Source organism: Cydia strobilella, chromosome 24 (assembly GCF_947568885.1).
Source record: "Cydia strobilella chromosome 24, ilCydStro3.1, whole genome shotgun sequence".
Lineage (NCBI taxonomy): Eukaryota > Metazoa > Arthropoda > Insecta > Lepidoptera > Tortricidae > Cydia > Cydia strobilella.
In genome coordinates, this window is record NC_086064.1 from 6,947,514 (window position 1) to 6,963,699 (window position 16,186).

Sequence of the window (16,186 nt, forward strand, 5' to 3'; positions counted from 1 at the left end):
AACAACACCAGGGTTGGCATTCTGGTTGGCGGTGTGTTGACACCGACTACAAACGTATAAGTTGCTAGCGCATATGTGGTATTTTCTATAAAAAGGGACCTTATTGTCGATGGTGCTTACGCCATTATAAACGATGCTCCGATATAAATACAATGCTGTGCGACGCTGTGCGGCGTAAGCGCCATCGACAATAATGTCCCTTTTCATAGAAAATGCCCCATGTAAAACGAGATGATATTTTACTTAATCCTTTTTGAAGTCGGTATTATTTTTTTTATTTTTTTATTTATATTTATGCACATTAGTGTGTAGTGTATTTCCATAGCGACAGAGAGATATCAGCGCATCGTTCGCTACGGCGATAACGATTGGAATCATGGCTAGGCACCCTGATATGTGTTCTCTCTAGTATGATACTAACTCCCACGATTCCCGGTGTGTACCGTTTTGAAGTGGCTCTAAGTACTTTTAAGAAGTAGGTAAATATGAAACAATAATAGCGCTTTGTTACTCCTACCCAAAGTTCCATAAGACAGTTCCGTCCCCCCCTTCTTCCACACCAGTTTTCTTTTTTTAAGATGAATAGGCAGGCGTTTGACCACGATCCCACCTGATGGTAAGTGATGATGCGGTCTACGGTGGAGCACGCTTACCTATGAGATACCTATTAACTCTTGCCTTGAAGAGCCCCAGATTGTAATTATGCGGAAACACAAGACTCGGGCAGGGCGTTCCACTCCTTGGCAGTTCGCATAAGAAATGTTGGTATTCTCCAGTTATACATTACAATACGCCTCTACAATAACATTCGAATACTTACGCCTGATACTTCCTTTAATAGTTCATTGATAATTTGTGGGTTTTATCATAGAGGTACAATAATATAGAGGAAATGGCCCCTCCCCCATTTGACCGTAGCTTTAATATAGCACAGAAAGCGCTATTATATGGCTATTATTGTTTGTCCTTGTCATAGTCTCAGTTTTCCTTTCTGCCTATTTCTAAAAAGTCCTAAGAGACGTAGACGTTTTTTGTTGCCCACCGTTCTTATGGTGGGTAACAATAAACGCGACCAAATTACGTAGGTTGTTTTTGGTATGTTGTCAGGAATGTTAAAACGTGTTTTTAATTTTGTCGCATTGCGTATGTTCTGTGTCTCTGGGGCGCACGTGTATAGCACATCTATGTAATGGTTTTTATACTCAGCGCAACTGTACGAGGGACGATCAGCTGACGTACTCACAGTTCACGCAGCATGCGGTTAGAGTAGCGAGTGCGTTGGCGCAGCGGGTGGTGCGCGGGGACACGGTGGCGGTCATGGGCGAGCCGAGGGCCACGCTGCTACCTACTGGCCTTGGCGTAATCATGGCGGGCGCTACGTGCACGCCAATCGCGCTTGACTGCGGAACAGGTACCTTTAAAAACACTCAAATATACTCCAAAAACATCAACTATTGTCCAAAATTAAGATGAAATGGACCGTTCTCGTCAGTTTTTGAAGAACAAAAGTCTTTACGAGCTGCTGGCTGTCTCCTCATCAATTACAAATTAATAGGAAATAAGTCTACAAATATTAGTTTCTTATTTATTTTGAGAAATATAATTACATCACAAATTGAAAATAAAAATGCTATTTTCAGCTGTTTTGACACACAAGTTAACACTAACGAAGCCAAAATACGCTTTCTGCAGCCGCTTATTCTGGGAAAAGCACAGCGACGTACTGAAGAAATTAGATTTCATCAAATCCTTCATATGTTTCGATGGAGTCATCGCAGGCATCGAGTCGCTGAAGACGTTTTCGTCAAATGTGGACGTGGATATAAACACTTACGAGCCAGTTAGCGTAAACGGGGCGACTGACGTGGCCTTGATTTTGTATTCCTCTGGGACAACGGGACTCAGCAAGGGAGTGCAGCATACTCATTTAAACTTTATTGCGCACTGCGCTGAGCCACGATGGTAAGTGTTGTATTCTATTGTGTTGTAGCACGGGCTGGTTTCTGCGCCTATTGCGTGAAGGTGATGCAATTCCTCAATCAAGGAATCCTAATATCACACCTTTGATGTTGAGTAGGACTTCGGGGAGATCTCTCGGAGAACCGAAATGTGTTGCCCTGTATGGAGCTACTCCTCTGCGTTCCAGCACCAAATGTTTTAAAGTAAAAATAATATTAATAAAAATATACAAATACAAATAGTTTATTTCATTACTTTTTACAGCTTTAAAATATGACAAAAATGTGATTGTGGTGACAAGTCAACTGGTGTTGCCACTATGTTTCGCCTTTAGTTCAATTTCAATTTAATTTCTACAATTTCTTGCAGAGTTTGTTCGAAAAGAGTCGTGGAATTGGGCCCCATATATTCCACGTCCTCTTTCCGCACAGAGTAAATATTATTATAAATATTTGATTTCAGGTGGTACGACTTTGAATCTTTGGAAACCCTTTATTTCCCGGGATCGAATCTGTGCGGAGCCTACGGCATTTTCCGGGCTTACCCGTTCTTGTGCGCCGGCAAAACAATTGTTAACACAGAAGATATGCATGTAGACTTGAAAGTTATACAGGACTATAAGGTAAGGATGATTTAAGGCTTTCTAGATTTCTTTGCATTGACATGCTGCTTCGAGAAAGGACGGAGTATTTGTAAATAGCCATACGGATACCAAAAAGAAAGTCACGAGTCACGGACGTCACGGTTGTCAATGTTGTCATAATCATATGAAAGAATGGAATATCCTGGCAAAAGTCCGGATATCACTAAAAATCCTGATATTTTCTGGATGGTTATTTTTTCAAAAATGACCCAGTGGGCCACTAGACCCTTGACTCGCCACCAACTGGCTGGAGCGCCTGGAACCTTCCCTTTCCTCTGCTCAACTTCAAAGTTTTAACTAGGGAACATATCAAACTATTTTGATTTGTATTTGTGTGTATTTGTGTTGTGAGATAGCATACGAAGGCTTTTTCATCATTTCGAAATTTGTGCAGCTCATATAATTGGAATCGAACTTCCAATTATAGAAATTCTGCAGGTGAAAGTATGTCATTACTTATAGGTGTATTCAAAAATTCGAGAAGTGCGAGATTGAAGTCCGAGTTAGTGTTAATTTTTTATCGTTTGTACACTTCGTTCCACAAGACTATTTGACTGAGCGTATCTTGGGGATGATGTAATATGTTGGAACTTCCAATCACTTGAAAAGTGCCCATAAAGTTCGAGTCCTTTGGGAGCGTAAGTTCGTATCCTACCGACTGCGCCATATATTTATTTAATCTTTATTGCACAATGCATGATAGCACAATAGGTTTTCTTAATGCCACAAGGCATTCTCTACCAGTCAACCATAGGGCTAAACCAGAAAGATTAAGTAGGTGCAGGGTCTTTTGAAGTAAAATGAACTTTGTAACCGAGACACTAGATGAATATTGTTATATTGATAAACTTACACATATAATTACACAAATAGACATATGACTTTTTTATACGTACCTAGTGTGAATCATTAAGAGAAAAAAAATGTATTGTGACGGAGGAATAAATAACACACGTAAGCTGATTATAAGACAGACCTTTATTATTTCATCTACCGGGATTTGGATCCAACCTTCAGCTTTTTAGGCATGCTACCGCCTAGATTAAGAGGCCGTTAAACTGTTTTAGGTGAACACGATACCGGTCATTCCCAACTTAGTTGAAGAGCTGGTCAACGCTAACACAGACGAGTACGATCTCAGCTCTTTGAAGGTGATTATGACCGCTGCTGCACCGCTTCAGCCTTCACTGTTGGAGGCATTCTCGAAGAAGTAAGTTCACCCAAAATTTCCAACAAAACATTTAAAGTTGTAATCGACGGACGTACCGGACCGCGACTTTGATCCGGTCAGCATATTTATTTCTTGCTCTCACTTCTTATACCTGCGTCCTTAACTGACGTACGGCAAACTACCTTCCACTCAATCGAACAGGCTTCGGACCAAACCAGACCAAAGTCGCGATCCGGTACGCTCGTCTGCTACAGTTTAAAAATGTACACACTATCAGTTGCTCTTAAATCTCTTGTGGTGGGCTGCTACTCTGACCTCCACCGATTAAACCCTGCCGGATGCCCAGATCTGGTAATAAGGATAGTATTAGAAAACTAAATAGAGAGTGTAGATGCTCTTCAAATTCCCTGTTCCAGTGAAACATTGTGGCTTTCCATTAGAGAAGGATCCTTATGCTTCATGTGCTATAAAGACCGTTCTATCAGAATTTCTGTTTTAATTTCAGATAAAAAGGTCCTTATTGCACTTGAAGCATATGGACCTTTCTGTAATAGAAAGCCACAATTTATCTAACATTTAACTTTTTTTGTTTTCGATAAATTTGGTGGATTTAGATAGAGTTTCGTGATTTGTACTAACAATATTTGTAAAATATAACCGTAAGCGGTGGACCGTATATCCTATCCTACCTAACAAACCTTCCACTGAATTACGATAAAGTATGGTATTTCCGTAACTCAGGGGAAAATTACATAAGCCAATTATTATTTGGGACAAGTTATAATTTCGTATTTATCCCGCCCAAAATGAGCTCTTTAAACCAGCCAAATTAATATCCAAATAATAAATTATATAGGTACTTAATCAAAATCGGTTTTTGTGATGAAACCAAATATTCGGTTTTGTTCCATATCGTACCTTCGGCCGAGACATGAGTTATTCCGAGAATAAAACCGAAACTTCGGTCGGACACTGACCATAACAAGCTTCAAGGTAAAAAAATATAGTTGTCTCGGCGCACACTACCTAATACGAGTTTGTAGCATTTGGCGTCAATACACTAGGTCCGTGAGATAGGGGGCACGGGGGCTCCACAAGGCGATCAGCAAACGCCTAAAGGAGGCCACAGGTGACCCTCGCGCGGGCGACTTTCTCGCACAAAGATTGGCCATAGCAATCCAGCGCGGGAACGCTGCTTGCGTGATGGGCACCCTACCAAGGGCTCAAAAATTTGATAGGTATTTTTAATTTTTGGTTTTAGTTATTATAATTGTAGTTAGTTTTAGTTTTATATTCATTTCTAATAAATAAGATTGACTGTAAAAAAATAACATGTTTGCAGATTTCCTAATGTGCAGTTGCAAAACCTGTATGGCGCGACTGAAGTGAGTCCGATAACCACGCAAGATGCTACTTCAGTGGGAACCACCAGTCTGGGCGTTGCGTGTGCTGGCAACACATTAAAGGCAAGTTTAGAAATTTATTTATCATACTCGTATATCCCCAAGTGACCCCTTTCTAAATGTGTTTCATGTGGGTCAAAGTACTGAAACACGTTTAGAAAAAGGTCACTTCTGGGGATAACGCAATAAAAGTTAACTCTGGCAAATAATTAGATATGTCGGGAATCGTGGGCGTATCATACTTTCGGGAGCACATCAGAACCTTCAATCGTGGGTGACCACGAGGGCTTTTAATGAAATTCAATTCAACTCACAGTCTTTACTGCACAAGACTGTTTACAAATCACAGCACACGTTACATTTCTTATCCAAAGCAAACCAGTGGATTAGACCCAGGAACCGCCAGCGACGTTATCTTCTCCCGTTCGGTCTCAACCTCTCATCTAAAGATTGATTGACAGCATAACTTCAATTGTTCTGGATATCATTTGTTTTTAATAGCGCACTCTATGACGCCTCGGCGTAACTGCGTCGAACGCCACAGGTGTACAGACTTATCACCCTAGTTTGCTTTATTTGTCAAAGATTGCGTGATAAAACGCCTCTTAAAGTCGATAGATGGCACAATTCAGCCATTCTCCGACACGTATATGTATATATCCCGTTTTTCTTTTTGTGTCTCAAGAGTTGCGCCTGTAAGAGTGCAGCGTAATAGGTACCTAAAGATTTGCTTTTCATTTTCTTTACATGAATTAAAATGTGTTATGACCGGTCTGGCCTAGTGGATAGTGACCCTGCCTGTGAAGCCGATGGTCCTGGGTTCGAATCCCGGTAAGGGCATTTATTTGTGTGATGAACACAGATATTTGTTCCTGAGTCATGGATGTTTTCTATGTATTTAAGTATTTGTATAGGTATTATATTTATCGTTGTCTGAGTACCCACAACACAAGCCTTCTTGAGCTTACCGTGGGACTTAGCCAATTTGTGTAAGAATGTCCCTATAATATTTATTTATTTATTATTTATTTATTTATTTATGACCCCTATTACTACTGAACACAACGATACCATTTGTTGGTAGTGTTTTACAAACGTCGAAAATCTAAATTTCGTTATCTGGCTCTATCATTCGAAAATATAATTACGATGTTCATGGTGGGCCCTTAGGTCCGCTGTCTTGTCTTGTCAATATCTTTATTATCAATAGAAAAATAAAACTTATAATTTGTTATCATATTTAAAGGTGGTGGACGTAGACACTCGAGCAATCCTTGGACCAAACCAGCGCGGGGAGATCTGCGTTCGAAGCCCACGAGTCATGAAGGGATACATAGGTGAGTCATACAACCTAGGTTCACTTCTCTCCTGTCACATACCCAAATTTAACGGCTAATCATGATATAATAATATACTCCGCCTGGTACTCTCTTCCGAGACTCGCGAACCACGTGACTGACTCAAGTCTACGTCATCATGCTGTTCACAGGTTCACGATGACGTAGACTTGAGTCAGTCACGTGGTTTGCGAGTCTCGGAAGAGAGTACCAGGCGGAGTATATTATTATACCATGCGGCTAATAAAGTCTAATTTTCTCTTCCTCTCAAAAATTTGAGGTAACCGCTCAGTCGTGTTAAAAACGTTTAAAAAAGTGTGAAAAAGTTAATCTTTAATGACAAAAGACCGGACGTTTTCAAAGTATGCAACTTATTCTCCTTGCTTGAGTTAGAATTAGTTATTAGTCCGATCTTATTAGTCTAAAATGGATTTGCGGTTTGCTATCTTAAAAAAAAAATTAACTTTGAATGTAAGTTACTCGTGTATATAAATTAATAATAGATTTAGATATATATATTTATTCTCATAATATAAAATTACAATATAAATTATCCTAGACTAATCAACACGAATTTATATAAAAGCTTGTTTTCTTTTTATCATTTGCATTAAACATTCGGAGGTAAAAGTTAGTGAAAATTAAGTAGGTAACTACCTACTAAGTAGTAGTAGTAAGTAGTAGTAGTAGTAGTAGTGGTAGTAGTGTACTTAACTAAGTAGGTTTTTTTTGCGACGTCCTTCTAACTCGCCGAAAATAGTTCGGTCTTACCCGGCCCGGCTGTACCTGACCTACTGTACGATGTAGAAGTAAAGTGAGGAATATCAACATCCAATTGTTTTCCAAAAGCTGTATGTTCTACTGAGGTGTGCTATAGAGTATATTACTTATTTATCTATATTTCTATCCATTAGGTAAAAAGTGCACTGGACTCAATTGATCTCATTGACATCATCAGAATCCGAGACACAGCGAATTTAGTTTTATCTATATCTCTCTCTCTTTATATATCTCAGGTGTAACGTCGCCAATAGACGAGGAAGGTTTCTACTTAACGGGAGACTTGGGGTACTACGATGACCAGAAACACTTCTATATTCTGGACAGGCTGAAGGACATCATTGTTTCTATTGGATATAAGGTAAGATACAACGTGCACTTTTATTTTATACAAGGTGTTTTTGAAACCCCCGATGGGAACAATTCTTAAATCACCCAAAAGAATTGGCCAGACATTCAGTCGCCAATGCTGAGTAGGTACTAGTGGATACGCGAAGAATGTATTTTGACAGTACAATCAACATCAAATAGATAGTGATGGCTAAAGTGGCCAAATTTATAAGAACACATCATTATTTCTAAGGTAACAAATTTAGAGATATGTGCATTTTCACTGCCAAGTTTGTGCAAAGTTAGCGTAGTCAGAGTCTAAATACACAATGCGGGTTTGCGCGTGCGTGCGCTTGCACGAACACATTTTTTTTCTTTCAGTGTGATTATTGCCGAAAATATAGTTTATCAAAAAATGTTTTATGAGGATGACCACTATAAAAGACATATCCAAGGATACCACACACTATAAGGGTTGAAGCGGAAAAAAAGCACCTCCACTTTTCGTGTATAATATGGACAGACAGACAATACGGACATGGCGAAACTATAAGTGTTCCTAGTTGACTACGGAACTTTCGTGCAGGAAGAACTATTAATTAATCTGTGTTGCAGGTATCCCCAGGAGAGGTGGAGGTAGTCCTTCTTGAGCATCCCGCGGTGTTAGAGGCGGCCGTGGTGGGCAAGCCGGCTGAGAAAGTTACCGAGAAGCCCACGGCCTTCGTGGTGCTGCGCCCCGGGGCCTCCGCCACCGAGGCCGAGCTGGTCGAGTTCGTGAACCCTCAGGTAAACGCAAATGTATGAAATTAAGATAATAAAAGTCATGAACATTCAAGTAACAACATATACCTAGTGCAAATATATATGTCTAGTGCATATTTTCGTTGTTAGAAATTGGGTAGGTACCTCTCTCTCTCTCTCTCCTTAGCATTATTCCCATCTGATTGTGGGGTCTGCTCTCCCCAAATAAAAAAAATAATATATATTTTGAAATTAGGTAGGTACTAGTAATTACAGAGAGTAGATAAAGATAAGATAAAGATGGTTTATTATTCAAGTAGGCTACACCTCTGCCCTGAGAAGATTGAAACCCCCCCCCCCCCCTCAATCCTATAATTGATATATGGGACCGGCAACAAACTCGGCGGGACACATCTTTTCAAAACATTACATCTTATAAGTAACGTAGAAGTAGAAGTTTTTTAAACATAATATCTACTCGCTCTATTTCCTTTTGTTACGTAAATGTTCATGGTAAGTTTCATAAAATTTTAGCATGTCATTTAAAAATTTGAGCTTAAGAGCCCGGTAACGATTTAAGCGTAAAAATGTAAAATTGATAGATTTAGTCGTTGAAATTGTATGTACACCTTCTGTCGTAATATCTAAATAACAAGTATTGGTTTCTATTAGCACGTCTTCTCATTTTGCCTTTTTTATGAGGTCGCGAACGTCACCGGGAAGTGCTTGTGCACAAATCACGCGAGGTTTTTTTGGCTACTTTTTGATATTTGGTGAGCTTCAACGTGATCTGCCGTGATTTTTCCGTGACCCCCCTCCCCCCTATCGAACCTCGCGTCATTTGTGCACAAGCCCTAATATATATATGACGAGATGGGGCAGTTTTTTAAAATTAATCAAAAAAATATGGTGGTAAATTATACAAAATGATGTATAAGAACAGTTTCAGCAAATGTTGTAGATTGTTTAAGTATCAAAATTATGTTGAAATAAAGTCGATTTTCAGAGAAATTGTCACTTGTTTTAAAGTAATTTCTGGAGAAAATTGATTTCGTCTAACTTTCATTTACACTTCAGTCATAATAACAAAACTGTAGTCCATTAAAGGTGGAGTACAGGGTACAGGATATGCGTAATCAAACAACCAAACAACAAAAACAAACAACTTTGGATACAAATTCAAATTTTTAGCAGTCCAAACTTTACGAAATTTACAGATAAGAGCGACAAAATCTTTACGCGCGTTTACCTAAACGTCCTAATAGAAACTAGTATTTGTTAGGTCTGTTTGTATCACTTCTCAGTTTTTGTACATTGTGTACAACATATGTAACATGTTATTATGACTGTTTGTGTTCTAAGACAAACAAAAAAACATGTTAAGGTGGTTCGACTAGGTTACCCAAAGCTTAAACCCCGCTAGATGGCGTCACTTTCGCAAATTTTCAGGTTTTATTTTTTTGTAGAATAGTGTTGGTATCTGTATACTTAAAAGTATGTTTAGCGCACTCTTTACATAAATATTGAACTATTATAATAAACATTGAATACTTCATTAGTGCAAAAAACACTTTTAAAGTCGACAGAGTGTTTCTGTCATGCTATTTCCTACTATTACTCACACATGCAAACAGTGTTTCCGTGATGCTTGTAGTAGACAATTTCATGCAGTGTAAGTATGCTGCAATGGCGTTGCGGTATGTTCGTGGAAATACGTGCAAGAGGATTCGGGTTCGTAAAAAAGAAGTAGTTGACCAATTTAATTGTTTCACTGAATTTTGCAAACTTAGGCAATTAAACAAAATTTGTAACGAATATGGTGGCATTTTGGATTTAGTTTTAACTAGTCTCAGTGATGTGTGCGTGGGTAGTGATGTAGAGCCGTTGATACCTATAGATCCATATCATCCACCTTTAGGAGTGACTGTCACCCTGCCAAGAGGACAGGCAAGGCGGGCCCTACCTTTACCGCGTAGTGTTGAACATAGTGATGCTCCGACCGGATGGAATTTTTTTAAAGCTGATTTCCCTGTCTTGTATACAGAGCTAGAGTCTATTGACTGGTCTGATGTTCTTAATACAGACAACATTGATTCTGCAGTGGACGTTTTTTACAAAAAACTCTACGGCGTTTTCAATGTTACTGTGCCCAAACGTCTACCCAAAACTAAAGTATATACATATCCATCGTGGTACACTCCGGAAATGAAAAAATATATCGAACTAAAATACTATCACTTAAAAAAATTTAAATCATTAGGCCTACAATTTAACCTCGAAATGTTTAAATATTACAGGTCTCAAGTAAAGGAGCTAATTAACAAATATTATAAAAAATATCTTCACGATATTGAATGTAATATAAGTAGAAACCCTCAAGAATTTTGGAAATACGTCAAAAGTAAACAACAGAATAGAAATCAAATATCTGAATACATATATAAAGGTAAAACAGTCGTTGATCAAGAAGCAGTCGATGCTTTTGCGTCCTTCTTCAGCTCAGTATTCCAACCTGAAGCTCCACAACTAGATCCCAAAAAGGCGGAACGGGAGGCTGGTAATAACAATGAATCTATAATTGCTATCCCAACGATCAGTATTTCAGAAATTAGAGCCGCTATTCGGAAACTCAAACCTAAGTCGTCAGCTGGGCCTGATGGTATACCCCCGTTTCTAGTCAAGGACTGTGTATATGTGTTAGAACACTCGCTACTTCACATATACAACCTATCGCTTAAGCTGGGCGTATACCCATCCCAATGGAAGGTCTCAAGAGTGACCCCAATTCCTAAGATAAGCAAGTCTTCTGATATCACAAACTTCAGGCCCATTGCTGTATTGTCCGTGTTTGGTAAAGTGTTTGAGACCATTCTAAACCACTGTTTACTCAATCAGATAAATCGTAAATTAGTAGATTGTCAACATGGATTTCGCGCTTCCCGATCAACTACCACCAACCACATCTGCTTCTTCGATAGCGTTTTACGCGAAATGGATACTGCACGACAAGTTGATGTTGTTTATTTTGACTTTAAGAAAGCCTTCGACTTAGTTGACAATGATACTCTCCTATGCAAACTATCAGCTTTAGGTTTCACCCCTCAACTTCTTATTTTCTTCTCTGACTACCTCAGGAACCGCAAACAATATGTCCAATTAAACTGTTACCAATCTGAAAGGTATTACACACGTTCCGGGGTTAGTCAAGGTAGCACTCTGGGGCCTACTCTTTTCTTAATAATGGTTAATGATCTACCAAGTAATATATCAGGTGTGGAATCACTATTCTATGCGGATGATCTTAAAATAATTCAACCGGTCGTAAATGCATCCGACTGTACGGTACTACAGCAAACAATCAACGAGGTCGACAGCTGGAGTAAAACAAACCGCTTGTACCTAAATGAATCTAAGTGCAAAGTAATAAGTTTTAGCCGGTCTCTAGATCCTATCCTCCAGACATATACTCTTACAAACATTCCCCTTGACCGAGTAACAGAAATAAAAGATCTAGGGTTAACACTCGACACTAAGCTAAACATGCACTCTCACATTATAAATATCTGCAAAAGTGCCTACAAAATTTTAGGGTTCATTATAAGAACGACTTCAGAGTTTCGTGACCCAAAAATTGCAATAATTCTATATAATGCCTATGTCCGTAGCAAGCTTGAGTACAGTTCCATCGCATGGGACCCTCGGGAAGCAAAGTATAACATCATGGTCGAGCGCGTCCAACGTAAATTTACTAGACATCTTTACAAAAGGTATTATGGATACTACCCGTACTTATTTCCGTCATCCTTTGTACTGGGAATGGTAGGGTTGGAGTCTCTCGAGCTAAGGCGTAAGCAAACGCTTGCCTTACACTACTGTCTACTTCTAAGAAATCAAATTGACAACCCATCTGTTCTGGAGCGTATGCGTATTTTTACCCCAGACAACTACATAGCTGCAGTAGGGCGTAGCGCACGTAGAGCCAGAAACCTTTTCGCATATCCAAATGTCCGCACCTATCACGGTTCAAACGCACCCACGTACCGAGCAATAGAATTACTAAATAACTTCTTAGCTTCAATCCAAAACGCAGACATATTCGCAGACAAGTGGCCGTCCTTACAAAGTAGTGTCAGGATTTTTTTAAACTCTACCTATGTAACTTTGTAGTATGTATGTTTAATTTAAGTTCCTAGAGATACTCGTAGTTCGAAAAATGTATACATGTTTATGATACTGACTATGTATTAACAGTATAAGTGTCTTGGCGTAGGTTGCTGTAAACTTATACTTGTGTTTGTTTGAATAAAGAATAAAGAATAAATAAAGAATAACCGAAATATATTTCAGTGATATCGGAAACGGCTCTAACGATATCGATGAAATTTGCTGTAAGGGGTTCGATCTAGCTAGGTCTTATCTCTGGGAAAACGAGCATTTTTGAGTTTTTACTTATGTTTTCTTTTTCTCCCAGATATTCAGTATTATTAATAAATTAGTTTATAACGTTTTATAAAAATATGTGACGTTTTGAACTAAAAGGTACCACATTGTCGGTTGTCGATTAGGTTGATTTCATTTTGAAGCTTTATGGAAATATGACAACAATAAGTAGGTACCCGTTTGGTTGAAAACGCCACATATATTGAAAACCTGACTTTCACAAATCTCACCTTTTTGGGTTCTTCCAACTCAGAAAGGATGGAGAATACTGACGATTCTTAGTAGCACTAGCCCAAGGAAGTCCAGGTTTGTAAGTGTCAGGTATCAGTTTTTTTTTAAAGGGCGAAATATAGTTCTACAAGTAAAGCAATCCCTTACTGCCCAGCCTCTATAGTATTTTTCAAACTAGAAGGGTACGGTGATAGATTTCATCTCCATACAATTTATAACCTAATAAAGCCAAATGTTGCAAAATTAAATTGAATTGAGATCTATCATCGTACCCTTGCAGTTTGAAATAGTTATTTACGATACAAGTGCGGCAAAGAGAAAATTCGAAACGAGTGGCGACAGATTAAAGCACGACCGCAGAGAGGGTTTTAAATCGACACGAGTTGCGAATTACCTATTCGCACGTGTATCGTACAACGTTTTACAGTACATATGGCCCTTTAAACTTTCGACATATGCATGAAAAGTGCTCTTTACGCACTAGGGCGAGAAAGTTGCACCATATGTACTGTAAAATACTTTTTAGTACATATGGTGCTACATATACGTTACCGCCCTAGTGCGGTAATTAGTACAATACGTGCATATGTCGAAAATGTAAAGGGCCATAATTATGTACTGTAAAACGTTGTACAATACACGTGCGAAAAGGTAATTCGCAACTCGTGTCGATTAAAACACTTCCTTCGGTCGTGTTTCAATTTATCGCCACTCGTTGCCAATTTCCTACTTTTCGCACTTGTATCGTAATGTACTAATAATAAAGTAGTAATTGTAAAATAAAATTAAAACTTTTTTATATATTTTTTTTGGATTCAAGTAGGTACAGTGAGTAACAACATTGCATGGCCTTCTAATTATAACTATTATAGAAAACGGGATATTTATCATGTTTATTTATATTATTTATTTCTCGATATTTTGGCCGGTCTTGCAAGACCAGTCGTTGTGGAGATCCCTGGGGTGGCCTATGTCCAGCAGTGGATGTCTTGTTGGTGTAGATGGATTCACACAACAAATGAAATAACATTTTTTCATATTTGTTATCCGTAGTTGTCCCTGTACCTGAAAGAAAAATAATATCATGATAGCACAAATTCTCTAATGTTATAGGAAGAAAGATGATGCAACAATATGGATTCTAATAAAGTTATCATTTACTTACCTAGTAATAATTGTGTTTTTCATTCATAGACAAAATTCCATAATTTTCATCCCCAGGAAATGTTTTATTTTACTTTATTGCAGTGAGGATGTCCTGAAAAACCTAGAGTTAGTGACACATTGACTATTCGGCAACCAAAACAGTAATAATTACATTATATAGGTATTGTTCACTGCTTATATCTACCATTACGGAAGAAGTGAGAATTATTTTCTAAAAAGATCGGCACGAGAAAATTACAATGTACAATGAAGGAATGAAACTGTACCTACCTTACGAAACTTCACCATCATGAATTCCGCTTCAATTGAGTCTGAATTTTTCTGGATTTTCGCGGACCAGAACACCGATGATTTTTGTAACTTGATTTAGACGTTGCTATCATTTTGAATTTATACAAACAAATTGACACAATAAACATGACCCTATGTGTCAGTGTCAACACTGTCAAATAAAAATGCACTAAACATGACGGCACTGCAAATCCTGCCAGGTCGGCCAGGCAACGTCGCCAACGTCATAGAGTGGCAACGCCGCACGCAACGTATTTGTACACGACATTTGTGACACACACATACGTAAAATTGATGAAAAAATTACGTTGATTTATGTATGATTTCTGTATGAAACAAAGTTTTTCTATTAATTTAGCGCAAACGAATATTCGAAAGTAGATAAATGAGCAAATATTTGTGTAGTAATAGTGTGTAGTGCCTTAATTAAAGCAGATTGAATTTTGCATGAAAATCGAACCACCTTAAGTATGCGCGACTACTTTAAATTATTCTAATTCCAGGTCGCCTGGTACATGCGACTGACTGGCGGCATAAGGTTCCTCTCTGAGCTCCCCAGGCACGACCTGCAGAAGATCATGCGTCGACAACTGAAGGAGATACTGGTTGAAGAGGCTAAGGCGGAAGGACAATAGGGATCAGGCTATTGTCTCCTATTTTACGCTATACGCGACGTCTCGTCACGTCGTACGCTGCGTCACAATGCTTACTATAGAGATGTACTGTTGTGGTCTCTTTCACACGTCGACGTTGGCGTCTTGACGTACGCGGCATCTTAACACTGTGCGCCGCGTCTCTAGTCATTTCGGACCATTGCAGCGTGAAAGGTAGTCTCTCGCGTCACACAAAATAAAGAGATTTAATAAAGAAACAGACGAATTGTTAATAGAATCGGTTAAATCTTTTAATACATTAGGTATATGATAAAAGTGACAAGAATTATAAAAACAATATTTATATACATCAATGTTGGGAAAAAAAATGTGATGCAGTCGGATGACCGATGCCGTGTTGCCCTTATTTTTCTTCTTATACGTTTGTCTTTTGCCTCTTCTTCTAGTATCAAATATACCATTAAAAGCGTTAGAACGTCCATGATTACACACACACTACCACGACCACGAGATCGTTCGCGAGCAGCGACTGAAATGCAGACGTTTTGACCGCCGACGCTGTGCGTTGCGTTCAGACGTCGATCGGAACGGAATTGAACGTTGACGCTAACGTCAGACGCCGCGTATAGCATAAAATAGGAGACCATAGCCTCAGTGTTACCTTATCTTTCATTTAGACGCAGCGTGCATCAGAAAAATGTGAACACAAGTAACGCAACCATAATAAATGTATGAAACCGATATGCGCCACGACACAACACAACACGATACGACAGACAAATGTGAACCGGGCTTAACTGTGTGATACGAGTACCGAGTCGTAATACGCAATGAATGCAATGACATTAACCGCTAAGTTAGTTAAGTTAATATGTCTCACGATAGTTTAAATTCGATTAATGCAGTAACATTGTTGTACAGTGATAATTAGATATAAGAACTAAAGTTATTACAAAAATGTTAGAATATTCATATATCTTTATTGCGATCATGTTCATTACAGAGGATGGTACAAAACATTTTGAAGTAGGTACATGATACCCCGTTAGGGCACTGCAACAATCTTAATACTAGGTACT

General features: G+C 38.7%; 1 protein-coding gene across 1 annotated transcript; it reads left to right on the forward strand.

Moving 5' to 3' along the window:
* Positions 1-759: 759 nt before the first annotated feature.
* LOC134752506 (uncharacterized) lies at positions 760-15,128 on the forward strand. The gene is made up of 10 exons (XM_063688199.1): positions 760-765; positions 1,207-1,411; positions 1,641-1,962; positions 2,422-2,581; positions 3,670-3,812; positions 5,116-5,239; positions 6,423-6,513; positions 7,530-7,654; positions 8,239-8,409; positions 14,997-15,128. The coding sequence occupies exons 1-10, from the start codon at positions 760-762 to the stop codon at positions 15,126-15,128; spliced, it is 1,479 nt and encodes a 492-aa protein (XP_063544269.1).
* Positions 15,129-16,186: the final 1,058 nt, after the last annotated feature.

Excerpts from the sequence above, each read along its gene's own strand:
- LOC134752506 (XM_063688199.1), top strand. Across the intron at positions 3,813-5,115 it reads TTGGAGGCATTCTCGAAGAA|ATTTCCTAATGTGCAGTTGC; the intron begins GTAAGTTCACCC and ends ACATGTTTGCAG. Across the intron at positions 8,410-14,996 it reads TCGAGTTCGTGAACCCTCAG|GTCGCCTGGTACATGCGACT; the intron begins GTAAACGCAAAT and ends TTCTAATTCCAG.